This window comes from Platalea leucorodia (genome assembly GCF_965183815.1).
Source record: "Platalea leucorodia genome assembly, chromosome: 1".
Taxonomy (NCBI): Eukaryota; Metazoa; Chordata; class Aves; order Pelecaniformes; family Threskiornithidae; genus Platalea; species Platalea leucorodia.
The window spans coordinates 47,563,559-47,586,039 of NC_138823.1; the positions used below are offsets into that span (position 1 = coordinate 47,563,559).

The 22,481-nt window shown below is 39.8% G+C and overlaps 1 protein-coding gene across 1 annotated transcript in view; it reads right to left on the minus strand.

Moving 5' to 3' along the window:
- The window catches only part of ASXL3 (ASXL transcriptional regulator 3), a gene marked incomplete at both ends in the record, with an annotated part of 127,315 nt that extends 120,382 nt beyond the window's left edge, over positions 1-6,933 (minus strand). Inside the window, one exon of the mRNA XM_082327368.1 lies at positions 6,880-6,933. Coding sequence (XP_082183494.1) covers positions 6,880-6,933 — 54 coding nt within the window. The remainder of the gene's footprint in view (positions 1-6,879) is intronic.
- Between the last annotated feature and the right edge of the window lie 15,548 nt (positions 6,934-22,481).

Below are 22,481 nucleotides of genomic sequence, written 5' to 3' on the forward strand. Positions count from 1 at the left end.
CTGAACTAACAGGATGAGCAAATGGGCTGAACCAGGATGTGTTGCTTAGAGCTGGCTCTGTTCCAGGTTGTTGTTCTGCCTTTGCATTGGAAGCTGGCTGTTCCGGAGCAAAGGCTAAGATATTTGATTCCTTCAGTCTCTAAGGTCCTCAAAAGGAGGATTTGGTCAGTTTCAACTGGAACCCATGGAATCATAATGAAACAATTTCCACTGATCTCCCAGGTCTTGATAGCAGAAAAGGAGGCCACTACTTAGTTACTGCTATTTACAAGGAAGGCCAAGATTATCATTGTCATACCCAGGAAAAGGGAGAACATTTTGAAGCTTACAACATTTAAAAAAACCCTATTACTCCAAAGCCAAGAGGTCAAGTTTAGCAAATGACTCTCCAAGTGACTTTAATCCGCTGGTCACAGTATAAAGACCAAAGAAAGGTTCCAGCAGGAAGTACAGTGAGTTTGGCTTTTTGCCTTGAGGACAGCATGCTACCTGGTCCAGACTAGGATGCTGCAACGACACGGTTTGATCCAGAGAACTGATGAACTGGGCTAGCAAATCCAAAGCAACCTAGCTGCGAAGGGTGAGTAGGGCCTTGGGTGTGGTTAGTGGAAACTATTTCACTGCAATTCCACTGGTTCCACATGCAACTGACCAAATCTTGTTTGTGAGAAACTTGTCAACTGCTGGAAGAGGAAAAAACAGATCAGTTATTTCAACAGAAACATGCAGTATGACAGGAAAACATTGGTTCTTCTACAGAGAAAGGTAAGCCAGGAGCCACTGGAAACATTCACTATAAGAGTGAGCATTAAATCATACCTTAAGGCACTGAGAACACCTTCACATTGTTGAGGAATGCTCATATTTAAGGTTCCTTTGAGGGTTTTCTCTTATGTTACCCTGCTTTGATACAAGTAATGTGACATTAGTGAGAACAGGTCCTATCCCTGGGTTGGGTTCCTGCCTTCCTGAAGGTCTGTGATGCCAAGGGTTAAAGGGCTGTCTCAAGATAAGAGTTAGAATCTCATTTCTCTGAATCTGCCCTAGAATAATGCAAAAGGTGAACTGAAATAGATTAAATTTATATTTTATTTGTAGATCACCTTTTAAAACAAAAAAATATTAGAACACTAATTTCTGTATTATTTCATAGCAACAAAATAAAATACTGACACTTAAAACACAACCACAGAAGGTAAAAAAAAATAAGTGCCAGTTCAACCTTGTCTAACAAGTGCAAAAATTACTTTGAATAAAACAAATTGGAGGAAACCCTGGAGCAAACCAAAATATAATATAGCTCTTCAAAGCAGCATTGATTGTGCATCAAAGGGAAAGGCCATCAAAACTTCCCAAGCCACAATGTTTCTGCATGTGTGAAAAAGAATTAACTCAGAACAAATATGGAAATAACATTAGGTCTCTGTTAAGCCAACAACAAAGAAATCCTTAATGCCATAAAACAAAGTTATGTCAAATCTCTCATTTTTAAAGACACACGAAGCTCCTTTCACACAATGCTTTAAAATGTTATTTATAGCAATAAAAGCAACGACTTAAGATAAAAGTCAAAGGCATTATCATCAATGGTCTAGCTACACAGAAGTTACTCTTCTAATTTTTTGTTTCAATTGTGGTCTTCAAATATGAAGATGTAATGCAAAAGTACTTCCATACTGCTATACAATCTGTTTCAACTACACTATCTTAGCAGACCAGATGAAGCAACAATCAGCTTTTGGACAGCCAGCCACACTAAACAGTAACATGCAAGCTAACAATTCCAATGGGCTTTTGTTGCTTTTCATGGTTTTTTTGTTTTTTTTTTTTTTTTTTTCAGCATTGGTTTCCTTAATTAATTAGTATAATTGTCTTAAAGTTTACAGAAGCAAGAGAACAACTCTTAATTTAGTGCTGGATCCTGTCAGGAGACTAGTGCAAAAAATAGAAGAATTAAGGTATGAATATTACTCACCCAGTATGCACACGTCACCTGAACCATGAGGACTCTCCATAGCACCGTAAAGCACAGAGTCTTCAGTAACACAAAAAAACCTTTCTCTCAGAACAAAATTTGGAGAAGAGTGAGCAAAAATACTGGAGAGAAGATCCAACACACGAATAACCCAACAAGCACTACAGTTCTCACTCTCAGGATTTTCTTCTGCTTTATTGTCAGCTAGTGGTAGCAACTTAACTGTGTTTCAAAACATCACTTACAGGAAGGAGAAGAGGGCAATAATAAGGGCAAGCTACTAATAAAAAATCCTTTTAAAACGTTACCATAAACTATCACCCTTCATAGGTAGATGTTCTCTGCTTCATACATACGCTGAGCTCTGCATTCCCAAAGTGAGCAGCCTCCACTCGTTTTGTTCAGGCCTCTTTCACCTTTCTATATCACAAATAACAAAGGATCCTGTCTAGCAGTCAAATGATAGAAGTTGGATCAGTGCTACTTACTTAACAGTGTTATCAGTTCTTGTGTGGCAGAGTATCCTTGGACGCGTTTTGTTCTCAGTATTTTTCATTTCAATATTTTTATGCAGTATCTTATGGTATGAAATTATTAAGAGGCAGCATTCACTATTTCAGGACTTTCAGTAACTGCTTGAGAGCCCTTATGAGTTTAAGAACAGCTGAAACTAAACAGATACAAGTTTTTTTCAACTGAAAGGAATCATTACAAATTGCTTAAACTACTGGAGTGTTTAACCTTTCTATTCAATTTTTATGAGTTCCATGTATGACCAGAAAACAACAATACGGTTTCATCAAATAAGGATGAACTGAAAGACAGAGAAAAGACAGGATGTTTCTCCTCCTTCCTTTAAAGATTTTCTTTTGTTCTCGTTCTTTTAAGTGTTCTATCTTAGTGTATAAGACACAAAAAGCAGAAAACTGGTATGGAGATAATGCCCAGGCCGTACATAAGCATTCCTGTAGTCTGCTGCAAAATATAAAGTGAGTTGACATATCGGGTCTACATCAAAGATATGCCCTTTGGCAGGTTGTAAAGACAGGTTGCAATTTTGTCCATAAAATGCGTGTTCTACAAAATGGGTTCTGTAACATGAACTGTTAGTGGTATGCCACCATTCCACTGATCCTGCACATGCGTTCATTTCTCAGGAATGCTTGTAAGCTGGCCTATGCCTTGCCCTAAGATAAGCAGACTTGCATGAGGAAAAAAGCAGTGTGTCGCAGACAGAAAGATTCAACTCTCTGCAGGAGACTTCTTCCACAAAATGCAAGTTCCAATACAGGATGTGCCAGCGGCTTCTGTTTTACTGCCTGGATCATACATGCAGTATTTACAGCAAGAGCTGAATATAACGGGAGTTCTTTCCTGTTTATGTTTTAAAAATTAAGGGAACAGCTTGAAGAAAACCACTGCATTGCAGGAACTTAAGTTTTCAAAGACCCTTTAACCAAATACCAAAAAGCAGTGAATGCAACACTGACTGTCAGTTTGGAGCCTCACCACTTAGACTTACACAGTACAATGTATTTTAAGACTGTCATGTAATATATTTTTCTAAAGTACTTCTGCTTCTTTCATTGTGAATGTGGGAAATGGAGAGCTGTGTAATGATTTCAGGCTCGAGTCCAGTTTTTGTACTCCTTTTTATCCATAACTATTACATGGTGCATTATGAGTTTCAATATAGATTGAATATAGAGACATGACCATATCCATTTCTCTCATAATTACTGAGAGAAATAGTAATAGAGAGTGAATGAGGCAAAAGTGTGCCCACAGAAGGAAGATGATTTTATGACTATGAAACAGAACTACTACAGAGACGCTGTTGGTACTATAACTGCCTCTCCCACAGATTTCCTGCACAGCTTTGAGTAAGGTACTTAATCTTTCCATGCCTCTACTCCGCATGGATAAAGCAGAGGTCAAAATACTTAACTTCATAGGCATGTTATAAGTATAGAAACATTTGTGTTTGGGAAGCTACTGGGTGTTGCTAATAATAGCTATGTATGTACGATTGAAACATAAAAGAAAAATATATTTTAGCACTAAGTCTGAAAAGTGTATAGAAAATTAAGTATGGCACCTCACATCAAACAAAGAAAATAAAATGAAAAATCAGCAGCTCTAGTGAGTGAACTTAAAGTACTTGGGAAACTAGCATCCAAGTATGTCATTTGAAGTCGAGATTGTAATATACAGACATGCACAACAGAGTGAAAAAGCAATGCCAGCAATGTTACCTCTGTCATTTCATACTTTTTAGCACTTCACTTTGAAAGCCCAATATTGTTGTAATGTAAGGGGTTTTGTAGAAAATTTAACATGCAAATATCCATACATTTGCTGTATGTATTAATTCAACCTTTCGTTCCTAAAAATAATTCATCAGCATACAATTTTACAACATATTGATCTAGGTAACTCATGAGTCGTTTTTTGTGAGTAGGTATCAATCACTTCATTGTTTACTTGTCGTTGGAAAGAAATTGATTTAATCAAACCTTGCAGTAATATGTTATTGATGTATCCCAAGAAAATGAAGTCATAATGAACCATCAGAGTCCTAACATAAAACACTGTAAGGAGTGGCAGTTTTGGCTTCAATCTTTCATTGTGATTTGCAAACATATGTCACTATACAAGTAAAGCCCGGTGCAAGACTGTAGTTGGTCTGAGCAGCACTATGTATCATTCACATAATAGACTTGGGACAAGTTCTCCATAACTTGGCAACCCCGGGAGGCTAGACAAAACCACACTGTGGACCTTGTGTATCTCCACCACTTACATACAGCAGTGTATCATTTTTACTCGATTTTAGCAAATCATGACCCTTCTAGGGGGAGCGTGAGGTGATATGACATCATGAAAACAAGAGAGAGTCTTAGCCCTTCTCCTCAGCACTGGCTCAGCCTTTGTTCTCCAGAGGCTTTACACTTTTCCAGATATTGGACCACATGGGAATAGCAATTTTACTCAATACACAATAAAATTCCTTTATGCACATTTGTCAAACAAAATACAGCAACTGCAGCAGCAACTTGAAGGAGTAAAGTTAGAACAGCATTTGATGTATTTTATAGACTTTTGAATACATGTTGCCAGTTTAAAGCATGGAGAAACAAGTACTGTAGCAACAGCCACTGCCAAAATTATTTTGGCAAAGGTGAGTGTTTTACTGCAGTTAAACTTTTGTTATAACTGTGAGAAATAAGAGAGGACAGTAGCGACACTGTATCAGAACATCTTCACTAAAGACACATTATTACAAAACGTTGTAGGATGTACAACGAGCCATATCAGAATTTAGCACTGACCAAGCATATGAGAATACCTCAGTACAGCTTACAGAGACATCTATAGGTAGCGTCTGTCTAATACCTTATAATTATTTACGTAGGAAAGAGAGGCTGAACTTCCTCCGTAGGAATTCATACAAGGTGAAAACATTTTTACAAGAAATGTGCTTCACAACTAAACAAGTAACAGTAATGATAGCAATACCCATTATGAAAAACAGATGCACCATTACCACAGACATGTTACTTAAGCAATTAAGTCTGCATCAGAGATGAATAAAAGATAAAGTAGGTGTAGATACAAAAAGCAATATAACCAGCAGCCTGTCTTTCTAGCTTTGTCATCTTTCTATGCACCCAACTGAAGCTGAACCAGACCCAACTTTGCAGAAGACACACAAACGTCTACAAGCATACATGCTGTATTGTGCATAACTGTTTGTTGTAAAATTCCTGGAATGGAGAGAACGCATACATACTCTGAAACTGAAAAACAACATAAACAATGTGCTCTGTCACACTTTGCAAACAATAATACGGAATCACGAAAACAGATACAGTAGGGTAAGGGAGACAGTTTCTTAATGAAGTGGGAATGGACTAGGTCTCCAGAGCCACAGAGCCTTTCCAGAAGTGGGTTTGATTGCCCTGGATGTTCCCCTGCTCGGTGGGGGAAGTAGGGAGGGTGAAGGGAAATCCCAGGACAGAGTTCTCTCTAACGTCCTCGCCCCTCACCCCAGTCCTCCTGTCCACGCTAAAGGGATGAAAAGGCAATTCCCAGCTATTTCACTTTTCTCTAGAATTAAAAGGAGGGATTTTCTCGGGATAACGGATGCACGAACTTGCAGAGATAGAAACAACCCCTGGGTATTTACACACACACATGCAAAAGAAGAAAAGAATAGGCATTTCCTCACACATACACCGAAGAAGTGTAGCTATATCTCCTCTCCAGGCGGGGACGGGAGGAGAGCAGAGGGCTGCCTGTACCGCCAGCTCGGGCTCACCCACGGCGGGAGCGGGCTGCCCCGGCACGGCCGGGGGGAGCCCTCCCCTCACAGGCACAGGCACACGCACACACACACACACTGAGGCACGCCCGAGCTCCCCTCACGCTGGGGCACCCCGGCCTCTCCCTTCACACACCAACTCGCACACGCACAAGCTCCCCCGCACACCCCCTCCCTCAAACCCTCGCACACGCACTCGCGCCCTCCCTCTCACACACACGCTCCCGCACACTCCCGCACAGGCACTCCCTCACACTCACAGGCACTGCCTCACGCACGCACACTCCTTCACGCTCCCTCACGCACACACACTCCCTCATTCTCCCTCTCTCAGAGTCCCTCACGCACCCTCTCACTCCCTCACACACTCGCTCCCCCACCCCCCCACCCCCCCCCCGCACGCTCGCCCCAACGGCCCCAACCGCCGGCAACAAAGCGGCGGGCAGCGCCGGGCTGGCGGCGGCGGGACGCGCGCGGCGCGCACACACACACACACACACACACACGCACGCACGCACGCACACACATACACACACTCAGACAGACGCGCACACACACACAATGCTGCCGCGGCACCTACCAGGCGGGCAGCCTCGGCCCAGGTGCGGTCCTTCTTCTTCCTCTTGTCTTTCATGTTTGCATCTCATTGAGGTGGTTCTGGGGGGGGGGGGGCGGGGGGAGGGCGGACCGGGGGGGCGGGGGGGCCCGGAGGGGTTCCGCACGGACAATGATACGGTGACACCGAGCTCTGGAGCCCCCGGGGCGGGAGGGGCGGGGGAGGAGGAGGAGGAAGAGGCGGAGGAGGAGGAGGAGGAGGAGGGGAGAGGGGGCCGGGCCGGCTCGGCTCCCCGCAGCGGCGGCAGCGGCGGCGGCACAGCTGACAGCTTGAGGGATGCTCCGCTACGCTCACAACAATGCACTATGACGTCACGTGGGGGAATGGCGCCCGCACCAAACATCCCCCCGCGGCGGCGGCGGCGGCCGCCGCCCTCGCGAGGAGGCCGCCCGAGAGCGCTCCCGCCGCCAAGCCTCGCGAGAGCGGCCGCGGCGCCGCTCTCCCCCCGGGCTGGGGGCGGCGGGGAGGGGGGCGCGGCGGGCGGGCCGGGAGGCCGGGAGGGAGGGGGGCCGGACTACAGCTCCCGTGGTGCAGCGCGGCGGGCGGGGCGTCTCCCCGGGGACGCGGCGCTGAGGGCGCTGGCGGGGCGGGGGCGGCGGCCGGGCGGGTCGGCGTGGCGGGTTGCTACTGTTGGCGCCGCGGTTGCGGCCCCCTCCCGCTCGTCGCCCGCCGGCCGCCGCTTTCCCCGTTTCACGCCGCCAACGCGTTCGGTAAACCCACCCGAGAATAGGGCCCGGCCCTCCCCACGGCGGGCGGCCGCTTCGCTGGCGCTTACTTACGGCTGGGGCAGCCCGCGGCCTCGGCGGGGCCCCGGGTCGGGCCGGGCCGGCGGCGGGCGGGCCGCGGGGGGGGGGGGGCGCCGCGGGGCGGCTGCCGCCTCTGTCGCCGCGGCGGCTCCCGCCGGTGCCCTCCGCGCTTCGTTTCCACCCGCCTGCCGAAATGCGGCGAACCAGACCCCGGGCAAATCGGTGCCAGCTCGGAGGGCTCCCGCGGTAGCGTTTGAACTCCTTTTCTTGTCGGAACAGGGAAGAACATCTTGTGCCAGTGTAAACAAAGGAGTTGGTGTGCTGCGCCCGTAAAACTGCTGAAGGATGTTTTCTTTTATTGGATGACCTAGGATTAGGATACCCGCGAAACGCGAAGCAAAGGACTTCGTGCACCTCCCGAGTTGCAGGATATTGTGATGTGGGTTTTCTGCCCTGTTTCCTCCCCTCCCCCAAATATTAAAGTATATTTGGAATGATACCGAAATATATTTGGCATTTGTTGTTCAGACTGAAACGAGTTAGAAATTATTCAGGCTTTTGTGTATCCATCTGTTCAGTCCCTGCTCCCTCCTTCGTCCCTCTCCCAGCAGCACCCCTGTTCCGCCTTGCCTTTTTGCCTTTGGTAACATTAAACCTTATTTTCCTACAAATGTACAGCTTACGCGGGGAAAAAAAAAAATCACTCCCAGCTACCACAATGCTCAGGCTGTTTTATGTAGAAAAGGACCAGGGGCAGCCCTTCAGGAAGCTTCCTTCAGGAAGCAGAAGTGGCGACCTGATAGAATTCCCAAAACAATCTAAAGAAGTGCTCAGATGGTGTACAGTGTTTTGGCTGCAGACACATCCTACTCTTTCTCCTCATCTTTATGTTCTAATTGGAAATAATACATGGAAGATGTACATCCTTCACCATGACACCTTTCCAGATTTCATTATTTATTCCCACTTAAAATAAAAACATTAACAAAACAAAATTATATTAGAAGAGCTGCTTCTAAATTTAGTTTTGATTCTAGACTCTATAGTATTGATCAGAGGATTTGAGTATGCCTCAGAAATGTTCTTGAGAAAAATGTTGCAACTGAAATGTTTCAGGTTTGACAGAGTTACAGTGTGTAAAAATTTTTACAATCATTCAGTTGTTGAAACAGCTACATATTCCTTTGTTATTTAGTGACTACCTTCTTTGTCACCTTAGTAACACTGAGAAAGGAAATGCTCGCTATTAGTATCACTTCTTTGTCTATGTCTTGTTTCTTTGACTTTGTTTTCTGCCTTTTATGTCTCTGTCCTTCCTTTTTCTTCCTTTTGGATTTCCTCACCTTTAGTAACTTTCTATTCCTACACCATACAGATTTCATTCACATCTTGTCCCCCATGCTAAAAGCCTAAATCTGTAGTAATTAAATACCTCATTAAAACTGCCTTTGAAATACCTTTGTTGTTTCCAGTATTGAAACTACAACAAAACAGAAAAGCCTAGACAGGTTTATCAGTCACTCCCATCGTAAGCGGCTGCTTTAAGACTGAAAGAAATGTTCTGTGTTAGTTCCCCATCTGTTCACAGGTGGATGGTGATCCAGTTTTTTCACATACATAACGTACTGAACTTCCACTACTCAGGAGAGCTCTACTGTTGCAGCGTTGGTGTTGCAGCATTGGTGTTGGACAGAGGAGAACATTTGTCAGGTGAAAGAAATTCAGGAAGCCTCTAAGGCTAATTTGACTTTGTGGGTTGGTTTTGGTTGGTTTGGTTTGTTTCTACTATTGCCCGTTGCAGTCAGGATCAGACTTTCATTTGGTATTTCCATGGACATCTGGAATAATCTTTTTAGTATTACATCCTTTCTATTCAGCTGGTGAAGAAATGAGATCAGTGTCTGTGCTGTCATTTAATTCGTTTGCATCATTCCTACAAGGTCTAGGTGCTCCTAAGTTCCTTCTGTTGTCCACATGCAAATGGTTGGAAATCGTATCCTTACAGTTAACAGCGCTGACTTTGCTGGAGAAACAAAACCACTTGCACTGTTCGCTGTGTCAGAGCAGAGAGCCAGTGTGCATTCTCTATGCTTTCATGATGAAAAAAAAAAAGAATCTGTGCTCCTGAAATGAAATATATTTTTTTTCTTCAATAAATACTGTAGCTGAATCCAATAAAGATTGCCAGCATACACAGAAACCAAGTGACTCAACAGAGCAGTACACTGCTGCTTTAAGGGAGTTAAAAATCTTGTGTAAGTCTAGAAGCACAGCAGAAAAAGGTCAAGTTCAGCTTATGGAAGAAAGCATTTCCTATTGATTATAGATGATAGTATTTACTGCATGAATTGGACCTGACACTACACTACAAGAGATCATAGCCATTGCTCCTCTAACTGAATTGGCAATAGGAAAACTGAGAAATAGTGAACTGCATTCAAACTGCAGCCACTGGAACTACGGCTAAAAGCTCAGCATAGGTAACACCTATATGTGTGTATATATACATGTGTGTGTGTGTAAATACACCACTGCTGTCTCCACAGCACATTGTAAACCTGATTGGATAACCTGCAAATACTGCAGAAAGATGTTATATTAAAATATATCATGAATTTCTACCTAAGCAATATTTATGTGATGTTACAGTGCCAGATGTTACTGTTTTGACCATGCATGGAATCAGTTACCTTTATTATGGATGCATTTGTGTCCAGTTACTTTCTCTTGCGTCAGAAGAACAGTCATATGCTACTAAAATAACATTGGACACTGGCTTCAGTGAATCAGTGAATGCATTTAACTGCAATGCTATAGAAGTTTGACACTTGACGTTATCTAGTGAGCTACCTAGAGAACATTGTTCTTCTTGTTTCCTGCCTAGAAAAATGACTTTCAATGTATACTGCTGAATTTTTTGTTGTGTACAGTAATATTCCTGTTAAGCAGAAATCTGTGAACTGCACTACATATGCAAATATATATATATGTATGCATTGCTTCAATACAACGAAACACTACTGCAATACAAATTCCATTTTTTTCAGCTCTTGCAAAAGAAATAGTATCAGCTATTACATGGAAATGCCATATGTGTGTAGAAGGATTTATTCACAGCGTGACAATTCAATCTAATGTGCCGCTTTTACAATGGAAATTATATTCTCTACAGTTGCATGAGAGATGCTGAGTTACAAGATAATTTAAAGAATAGCCCAGAATGATACTAATGGAGACACTGCCTTTTCTGAATTATATTCAGCACAGTGGTAACAAAAAGCAAACCAGAATACTTGTTTTTGTGTGGACTTAGGGAAGCCAGACAAAGCCATTGTGATTGACAGTTAACCATTTACAGATACTGACGTCATAGTTGCAGAGTATGTTTTCTACTCTTGATTTAAGGAGTGCATATTGCCAAGTATCCAGACAGCTTGAGTTTCACAGCATTTATTACACTTAGTGGAACTTTTCTCTTTTAATCATACGCCATATGGACCTGAATCAACATCCAGAGCTTTTCAAATATGTTAATAATTCTTAATAACAAGCCCAGAATCTAGTATTATCTGGATGATGTTACTGTATTTGGACAGACTCCTGAAGCTGACGAAAAAAACCCTACAGGCTGTACTTCAACATGTCAATACAGGAAGGCCGAAGCTGAATTTTGCTAAATACTAAATCAGATGCACAGTGTAGTCTTTTCTTGAGCATGTCATCTCTCCATTGGGATTGGAAAAGGTCATGTAGAAGAGCTCACCCTTCCCAGAAAAACATAAAAAGAATTACAACCATACTTTTCAGGTCTCAAATCAAGGTGTACATTGTCTATACCTAACTGTGCAATGCTTGCAGAACTATTAAGAACAGTACATTGTAAAATCTAAAATTTACCCGAGACATATCTCACCATAGCAAATTTTCAAACGATGAGAGCTTTGACTGTGAATAGCCAGGGTTTATACTGTTGGCTTCAGTGTTCACCACAATTGTCATTACTTTTGTCTCAGACCAGGAATGGCCAAATACTATAAACGTAGGGCTATTTCCTTTACTCCCTCCTAGCCCTCCGGCAGCCAGATAAACACTCAGGTCTTTTTTATGGCATTGCAGCTGAACTAATAAACGTGATTGCAGCTAACCTGAGGTCCACTTTGCCCTCCCAACAGATGAGCAGTGGTACCCACAGCCTGGAGAGCTTACTAAGCAGTCACCTTCCAGTCAAACTACTTCCAGGCAGCACTTCCCTCGGCCATGCTGGCCATCGCTTTTTCATACTACGAATACGGAGCCACTTTTCCCCAAATCAATGGGGACAATTTCTATGAGAAGACCATTGTGTTTGAACCATGAACAGTTTACAAGATACTACAAAAGTCTTGGAAAGAAAACATTTCTTTGTGCATACACTACAGAAGAGTAGGGAACCTGCCTCTGAGGCATTACACTCCAACGGCATACAGATCACACCTCCTGGCAGTTCTGTTAACGACAGAAAGACTCAGAAGAGCAGGAACTGTCTGCAGATGGCTAGCAAGATTACTTTCATTTTTATATGACACAGTTTAGTCAAATCAAAACCACAGCAGCTGATTGTTTATCTCATCTGCTCTTTTTTAGATGCTTATCTAGTTGATTATATGGAAGTTGCTGCATGGATTATAAAAATGTTTGCTGCAATTACAGGAGAAAAAATTAAAGCTGTTTGCTTGTAGTGTCTGATTTAACAGAAATTACATATTTGCCTGTCTAGAAGGTGATTCAGGAATTCCAAATGCATGGATGCTATTCTAATACCATGTTTCAGCCTACAGAATGAACTTCACCCACAAGATAGATATGTAATGAAATGTCACCTCGAGTTATATGGAATTCTAAGGAATTGTGAAGGTGTCCCAGAGGAATTACAAGCAAAATTTATACATCATGCTCATGGTAAGTCTCAAGTTGTCACAACAAACCAACAATTACAGGACAAGTACTGGTGGCCAGAACTCGATATGAAAGACTGAGGCTTAATACTAAAATCATTTACCAAAATTAAGTGACTCATGCAGTACCATTACAGCCTACCCCTTACTTTTTTTTCTCCATGCATGACTGACATCACAGCCCCTTTGGGCAGTTGCTCTAGCTATCTAGCTGTCTTCCTGTGATAGACGACATCATAAAATGACCAAACAGAGCATTTACGTTGTGTGACATCTGCTGCTATAATCACTTTCTTGTCTGTTTTCAGCCAAGAACGAAAGCTGTAAGAATTAGTGCCATTTAACTTCTTACAATGTGCAATTTTTTTCTGGGAATATATATAAAAGGTCATCATCAAGTTACCTTAAAGGTGATGAAGAACTAGAACTTTAAGGAGACTTTTGAAAGAGACTTCACAGCTAACCTGGGAAAAAAAACTTGGAAGACCTTCTCAATGGACTAATTAATTACAAATTTAAGGAGTAACATAACACGTAGTCACATAAATAATTTCCTAAACTAATGCCTGGAGAGCTACACACACTGAGTTAAATCTTGCTAGGTTGAGGATCTCTGAACCTGCCATAGTGGCACAATCAGATACAAAACACACAGTCCAACAGCATGAAAAATAATAAAGATCATTGTTGTGCTACGGATCTGCAATTCAAATTTAGCTATGTAAGTGCAAAACCCTGGAATCCTCTGAAACGGGGAGTCAGAGTTAATGTTGTCTCTCAAGCTCGTTGAGGGAAAAGGACTACATACATATAAGCTATCTTTGGGATAAGTACACACCTGCTTGCACCTGCTTGCCAAGGGCAACTTAGAAATATTTTGAATTGTTTGCGCATAATAGATTGCTTTCCCTTATCCATCTCTGCATTACAAGACAAATTAACAAGATAGTTTGGTCAGCCTTCTGCTAGCTGCAGATAACTATCTGCACGCATCAGAAGCTTTTAGACAATAACAAAAAAATAGCACAGAGATAAAATGTTAGTTTATTAACACCACAGACTTCTTAAAAAGGAGAATGCAGTCGATGCAGTATTGGTGATAAACGGCAGAGGGCATTTCTCAGATGCGCTGATGCGAAAAAGCAGATTCAGTCTGGGGAATCTCTTTGTGTGTTTAGGCTAGGCTCTTGCTGCAGACATGGTGGTGGTTTTTCTCCTTTGCTGTCCCTTTACGGCTATGGAAGCAACCATCAGTTATACCACACAACATATGGTACTTCGGCACAGATCAATAAACAGCTCTGGTTTAGGTGTATTATATTACATTTCTCTATTTGAGCAGTGCTGACGCTGCAGGAACAATAACCATCTTCTCTCCTGAAGTTAGCAGAGGAATCTATGCGTGCTTGGAGCAACTCTGCTGATTAAGGCCCCAGCTCTGCAAGAGACCTTGTTCGTGCCAATACTTGCAGCATCAGTGCCATTTTACATCATGAGTTATATTAGCTATTTAAATCTAAAAATTATAAAAGCCAAATAAAGACCAAATAAAATAGTTATTAAAATGACAGTATTTTCTTATTATCAGTAAAAATGTATGTGTTGTAATCTAGGGCAGGGACTGATCTTTGGGAGTGTGACTGTAGTGTAGTAACCACATCAAACATTGGTCTGTAGACATCACAACAACTATATATATATATATATTTAAGTTAAAATGATGCACATCTGACTTATATACTCTTTAAACTGTTAAATAATAAGTTTTAAAATTCTATGAATATCGCAAGAAACTGGAAGTCTTAATTAAAAACATACTAGTCAGAACAATGAGGTTAAAAATTTTAATGTCAGAGTATTCGGTGCTTGATTTCTTCAATCATTCTTCCGTTTTCGTCCTCTGCTACCCTCTGCTATATATCTCAAATAAACTTATGCCCACACTAGGACAAATCTATTCCTGTGAGCCATCCATTTTCTATACTCCAGCCATTGAACCACAGATAACTTATACTCAGACATTTAAGAAATAAAGAAAATAAATATTTGATACCACCTTTTACCTTTTGTAAGAAAGAATTTCCCACTATAGCTAAGAAGTAAAACTTTCATTTCCATTTGTATATGCAGTTCATCATGCTCTTTATAGGCTACAAAACCAAATTAAATATAATATCAATACTGAGCATGTGACACATCACAGTTTAGTTGGCATGTATTGGCCAAATGATATTTTGAAGTTTAAAGCAAAATAAAGTCTAAAGCCCTTACTATTGCCAGATCTATACCTGTTTCAATTTAAAACATGTGAGTAGTGCACTGAAGTACATGAGACTAGTAGTGTTAAGGAAATATTTAAACATTAGTAGAGCCAGGCTTCCAGCATGGCAGCAGGTAATATGTGTACTGAAACTATTTGACTGGATTGCGGAGGGCACATGGAGGAGAGACATACCTGTGATGTCTGGATCTGCTGTTTTGTTGTAAGTTATTAAAAAATCAAAATTGAGTGTAGCACTTTTCTAGTATGCCTAACAGATCTTGTAGTAAGATATAAGGATAACTTATAGAGATTAGTTTTTGAATTCTCTAATCTCCACATATTTTTTAAAAACATCCTTTTAAAAATGTGAGTTTATAAAATTAATCCTGGCTTAAGAAAGTCAATTTTAAATAACCATTTAAAAATTAGTTAAACACACACTCAGATGATTTTGTGTGTACTTCTAGAAGAATTAGCACCTATGGATGTTCACTGTCAGTACTGCAAGTTACCTACATAACTACACTGGGTTTTATATGGCCATTGTGAAGTTTATGGATTGGAAACACTTTCACCAAATTATGACAAGTTACTCAATTTGCATTTAAGAGATGATTAAAATAATCTTATAATTTCCTGCATTCATCCTGCTAGAATTTATGAAAAAGGAAAGAAAATAGTTATGCATAATTACTGAAAATGGTTGCAAAAGAATAATATGCTGCATGCACAGCATCTACCCTGCCTTTATTAACATACACGTGGGAGAAGTAACCAAAAATAAGACTTTTTATACAAAAAGGAGAAATTGCCTTTCTTTATTTGATTTAAAAGATCTAAATTGGTTATTTATAAAAAAGAAGGTAACTGGTACAAGGAGTACATTATAAGCAGTTTTTCAGAGCATATGACGATGTTCTATATAAATAAGCATTGTGGGAATGAAAACATCACTTATACCAATCGAGATATAATGATATTTCAGGTAGATAAATTGGAGTGTTACAGCTCAGCAGCAAAAGGCATACTGTAAAACTTCCTTAAACAAAACACTACATATGCTGGCTAAATCCTTAGATGGAAGTTTGCCATTGAGCAATGGGCCAGCTCACAACCTACACATCATTTACATGGCATGCTGTGTGGCAGTATACATTAGCTATTATGCAATAGAATCCTATAGCAAAAATACAAAGATGTGTTTTTAATCTACCAGCTGAGAGAGATCACTGCTATTTTTCAGCTGATCGGTACTCACTAAGTAGCCCAGCCACGTGTACCGCAGCTGCATCCAGTCCCAGGTCCATTCAGCCTATAATTCAATGTGTCCTTGGAATTTCAAAGCAAAATTGTTCATTTTCAGTTTTCCAAATCAGGAGTAGTCTAAGGTTACTAAGAAGTATACAACGCTGTTCCTCTAATTAACTCTTTTGAAGACCAGTTCTGTAAACATTTACATGGAGGATTCATTTCATGCATCCATGAGGTGATCGTAAGAAATATTTCTCACGCTTACAGGCCAAAAAGAGGCTAAGATGCCTGAATTAGACTCAGGCAGAAATGCCTTAAGCCAAAGTCACAAACCCCAAAGCTTTTCCCTGAGATTTTCCTTGCCTGGAAATGCGTAAAGTCCCATGGAACCTGCCTGTTGTGCTGCCCATTCCATGCGTGCTTACTACCACACTGCTGCTGTGCATGCCTTCTGTGAGCAGCCAGGCAAGGCACCTAAAACTCTACCTTAAATATAATAAGCAGGTTACGATGGGTCTCCTGGTTACATTTAGTGATAAACTGGAAGAAAACAGTCTACTTGTAATCAAAGGATTTAGCAAAGTGCCTAATACTCCATCTCTACTTCTGAAAAATAGGAAGGTATTGTCTTATTTACTTACTTTAATGTTGTGGTTATGTTTTTAAGAAGAGTGAATAAGCCAGCTAGAATATACAGATTTTCTTTCATAAGATCAAGTTTCACTTAAAATTACTCTAGCTTTACTCTTGCGGTTATCCATACGTTATTAAAGCATTTTTTTCTTTTGGCATTTCCTCTGTGGGGAAGAGATTGGAACAAGAGTTTCAAGTTCCAAAATAAATGGAGGATGGTTATTCTGGTCTGAACAAGAAAAACTGTGGTCCCTGTAGTCAGGATTGCAAACCAGATTTGGTTTAAAAAAAAACAGATATGAAATCCCACGAGGCATAGAATAAGGATAATGTTCAAATCGAGATGCTGCACTATTGCAGAAATTGTGCACTCAGATCCTGGCTCCGCTCCCTCTTTGAATCCTTGGAAGTCAGTTGCTTTTTCTCTAGCACAGTTCTCTGTCTCTAACTAGAGATATTAATATTTCATTTCTTCCTCCATTTGTCTTCCTTGGTTATTCAAATTGAAAGCTTGTCAGAACAGGGACTGAAAATCTCTTGGTATGTATACATCATGAAATAAAGTGGAAACTTGATCTTGGTTTGGTCTCTCAGGCTACCATATGAAAGAATTTTTATATATTTTTATATATATTAAGGTAAATGGCAGTTGTATGATATTTGAAAAATACAATTTTCCCAGTGTAAAATTATGACCTCACCTTTTTTTCCCATATAGATATCTAGGGCTAGCCCAGTGTTGAAATGTAGCATGTGAATAGTCCACTCTGTCAGACTGAGAGGGAGGAAATTGTCAGCTGGCCAATGACAGCAGCTTTCTGGATATTTTGCACAACTGGAACATCACAAAGATGAACCAGCAATAATTTTATCAGACTGCAAAACTGACTGAATATGGCAATTCTGTACTCTCGTGGTTTAACCCCAGCCAGCAACTAAGCCCCACACAGCCGCTCGCTCACCCTGCTCTCGCGGGATGGGAAAGAGAATCAAAAGAGTAAAAGTGAGAAAGCCCATGGGTTGAGATAAAGATAGTTTAATAGGTAAAGCAAAAGCCGCGCATGCCCGCAGAGCAAAACAAGGAATTCATTCACTACTTCTCATCAGCAGGCAGGTGTTCAGCCATCCGCAGGAAAGCAGGGCTCCATGACACGTAATGGTTACTTGGGAAGACAAACGCCATCACTCTGAACGTCCCCCCCTTCCTTCTTCTTCCCCCAGCTTTATATGCTGAGCATGATGTCATATGGTGCGGAATAGCCCTTTGGTTGGTTGGGGTCAGCTGTCCCAGCTGTGTCCCCTCCCAGCTTCTTGTGCACCCCCAGCCAGCTCGCTGGTGGGGTGGGGTGAGAAGCAGAAAAGGCCTTGACTCTGTGTAAGCACTGCTCAGCAATAACTAAAACATCCCTGTGTTACCAACACAGTTTTCAGCACAAATCCAAAGCATAGCCCCTTACCAGCTACTATAAAGAAAATTAACTGTACTCCAGCCAAAACCAGAACACGTACAAAGGAGTTTTCAGCACAGATGCAAACATAAGCATAAACTATTGTACTAGTGGCTGTATTTCCTTTCTAAGGAGAATTCTCTTCCTCTCTTTATTTATAAATAAGAAATATTATTAATTTTATGACTGGATTTTTTCTTTTCTCATAATCCCATTTTCTGAGGAGTTCAAGACTCTGAGAATGGTGAGGTAAATTGTCATACCTCTGTTCAGTTTCAAAGGGCCCCTTAAACTCAGATCTTCTCAGCTGTCACAATTTTGTGACTGAAAACCACTAAACCAAACATTGTTAAATATAGTCAAAAGGTTTAAATTCAGGTGAAGTTGGTCAGGTTTAACTTGAAGAAAATTACTCTTCAAAAAGTTACTCTTTACTGGTTAAAATATGGGATACTGAAGAGAAAGTCAGCCATAGATTTAGTCATACTTCCATTACCAGAAACTATGGAGCCAACATGGCTTGCCTTACATATAACTCCTATGCCTCTGCTTTCCAATATTGAGACCACACAAGCTGATTTCAAAGTCTAGAGGTAATGAATAGGTCTACATTATTTTTATGTGATTCCAGGGAGAGGTACACAACACTGTTCATGCTGTTTGATTTGTCCTCAAATAAATATATGCACTTTTACTACGCAAAGAGGTCGTTTTTTTTCCATCAGCAGCAAGAGGGAAAAGGTAAGAGGACACTCACCGACTAAGTAATTTTTTGTGATCAAAAAGGGAGGTCTCAAAAAAATTACAAGTAAAATGTGATGTATTGACTCCTTTAGCTGCCATTGTTCCATTTTTTTCCAGATTGTTATTCTTTTAAAATTCAAATTCTCAGTATTCTTTGAACACTGGCAGTAGTGTTCTATCTGCTACAGTTGGGGATTTCAGCTTTCAGAATATTATTCCATCTGGAACTTATAGGTTTTGACCTTTTTTCCTAAAGGCCATATTTCAATAGCTTTCCGGAGTTCAAGAATCCACATGGCATATTTCTTCCATACTTTAACAGTCTCAGTGTGTTCCATAATTTGTTGATTAAAAATGTAAAAAGGCTGAGATGCAGAACAGTTTGCATTTATGCACCTATGATATTTCTACTTCAAATAGTTCCCTGACATTTTATTTGGAAACTGATATGTTCTTCTTCCAAATAAATAATTCAGATACTGTATTACATTTTTGTAACTTAGGAATGAAAGTCAATACTATTCATAGTGCTGTTGACATGCCTTCTAGTAATTTATGGAATAATTATGACCATATTTGGGATATGTCTATTCCCTACATTTCTGATTTGTCCTCCTCCAATACATCTTGACAATGTTGTTGTAATTCATGTATATTGTACAGACTGAATATATTTAAAGACAGACAATTCGTTCCAGACAAATACATTAAAAATATAACACAGCTGTTGGGAGCTCACTTTCTCCATGAGACCTTTACAGTAGACATTTGGCTACTAATGAAGGAATTCTGCAATTCTACCCTGTATTCTTAGTCCGTGAGACCACGAATGATAATTTGTACTGAATCATTATCTAAATCTGTTTAAGCCTCTCAAGAATTCAGATGATACATATATGAAGTACTTTATTTCAGGAAGTGGGTGGTAGGCAGCATTGTACATATATGGAAATACTTCAATAGCTTAGCCAAGCTTTATACAAACATATAGTCTTACTTATAATAATTTTCTCAGATTTTAATTTTCTCAGTTAAAAGAACTACACAAAGGTATAAATTTATTTCCTCTTTAGTGTTTTTATTAATTCTTCTTATGATTGTATTTTACAAGTGTTTTAATCTTCAAAAAGTTCATTCATGTCGAAAGAGAGAAAATATTTCAAAAAACAACACAGAGAACTTCCAACTGACGTTAATGCAAATTTAAAAATGGGGAATTAGGAAAGGGAAGAAAATCAGTGGGAATTTTGCCATTGACTTCATGACGTCAGGATTTTTTCCAGCCCCCACTATATAACCTGGAAATGTTGATTTTACACATCTTGTTGAAATTCATGCTTCCGTAGTACATAGCTCATGGCTATCATTCCATGAGCCTTAGAATTTGTGAGGGCAGCAATATTAACAAGAAAAAAGCACAACTAATGCTTGTCAGCACATGTAACATTTTATAAACCTACATGCATGTTGTGATTCATTCTCATCTAAAAGCAGAGTTCCATCAGAAGTGACACAGCTATTCACTTTGTGAAAACAACTCGTTTTAAAAATTTCATTAGAAAGTAACAGATTTGTCATGTTCTCTGAACTGAGTAACTGAAAACATAATTAAAATATCACTATTGGGTTTTATTGAGAATAATAAACTTAATTAACAGACTCCCTTTTGTTTAAATTGACAGTTTTCTTTAGGAGACCATTGATAATTTATTTAAACTTATTCCTCATGAAAATGAAGTATTAATTACGAAATTACTGTTTCATAATGGTACCATAAAAATGCAGATCAGATGCAGATAAAGATTGGCATTTTTAATTGGTTTTGTGTGCTACTCATTTTCTTTCATCATAAATGAACACTGGATTACTTTCAGTGATTAACAAGAATATCCCTATAATATTAGAACATTTACAAACCTTGACTATTGCTAAAAAGTATCTTGTCACAGTTACCTGGTTGTTCACAGAATTAAGAGAATAATCAGTCTCTGGATGCTGATCAAGAACTCAGCCCAGAGGAAACATATATAAATGAATCAGAGGTAGACTACTGTCATAATTACATACCATTTGGTAAGTAGAACTGTTGTTAAATACAGAGTGGCAGAATAGGGAATTTTGACTGATTTTATTGTAATTATTTAACATAATTTTTATGTGGTAGGAATTGTTTCTATTTCTTTTTCTCTCTGGTTAGAACTTTTTCTTGTACAAAGCCATAGAAGAGACTCTCTGATTTGGGAGGATGTTCATTATTTAAATGTAACAGAAATATAGGCGATACAGAAATATATCTGCACTCCATGCATCAAATATATAAATATATAAACTTCCTGTACCAATGAATGTTTTAGATTATTTCCATATATATAACAGCTCTAAAAATTACCAGGGACAGTGTTATTATGGGAACACTAGCCTTTTTTAGAAACAAACCGCAGAACTAATAAATTGTGAGACCCACAAATGAAGATGTGATAGGTAATGCATTTCTTTCTGAATGCTCACATAACCAACAGAGCATTACTTTGTGTAGATTTTGGTTTTGTAGACTGTGAAGTCATTACAGAAGAGCTATTCAGAGAAATGAAAAGATAAATTTGGTACTGAATATTTTTGGTTTTTGAAAATATCATTTTGGTGTCAAAGCACAGGAGGACTACATCGTCAAAAGGAAATAATTTACTTTAATAAAGGAAAAGGTTTCAATTTGATACATATTTTTAAATACTATGTTGCTGGAAATATGAACACTGCATTTGTAGGTTCTGATTTAGAATGACATTTCCCCCCCACTAATTTACATTTTATTTGAAATAAAAATTTCAGATTCCAGCTGCAGCTATTTTCACATTTTATTTCAGATAACTCCTTCATCAGCCAAGCACCTCTTCCCAAGACTCTGCCTTGCTTCTTGTAGACTGAATCTTCAGGATGCCTCTGGATTCTCACTTGTGCCCCAACAAAGTAGGTAAAAATCCAGATGATAAAATAGTGAATCTTAACGGAATTAAAATTCTAGCTAGACCACTACAGCACTTCTGGAAAAATATTTCCACTGTCAAGGTCCAAGTAATGTTAGCACTTTCTGAAAACTCCCAATATGGTATCAGTTAGTTCTATTTTACTCAGTCTATAACAGCTTTTATTTAATCTGTGTCTTTCATTTTTAAATGAAAATGAGGATCTTGCTATGGAACCTTTTCATCTAGAAAAGGAATTCTGTTTGAAATATGGGGATACTAAAAGCTACAGCAGTGGTAGATCCAAACTACTAAGTGCAAACTACTAAGTGCATTTTTAATTACTGTAAATAAATGAAACATTTCTTTAAAATGTAATAAGCTCGCTCTTGACACGTTCACATGGCTTCATTTTCACCTTTAAAATAAACATCTGTTCTTACTTCTGAGTGTATTTAACAAGTTTAGCAAGTATTAAAAGTAAGATAGAAAGGTAATAGTTTACATGCTTGCACAGACCAATATGAATAGGGAATCCATTTTTTCCTTTTGGTCTTTTATTACATATACTTCTAGGCAATTTA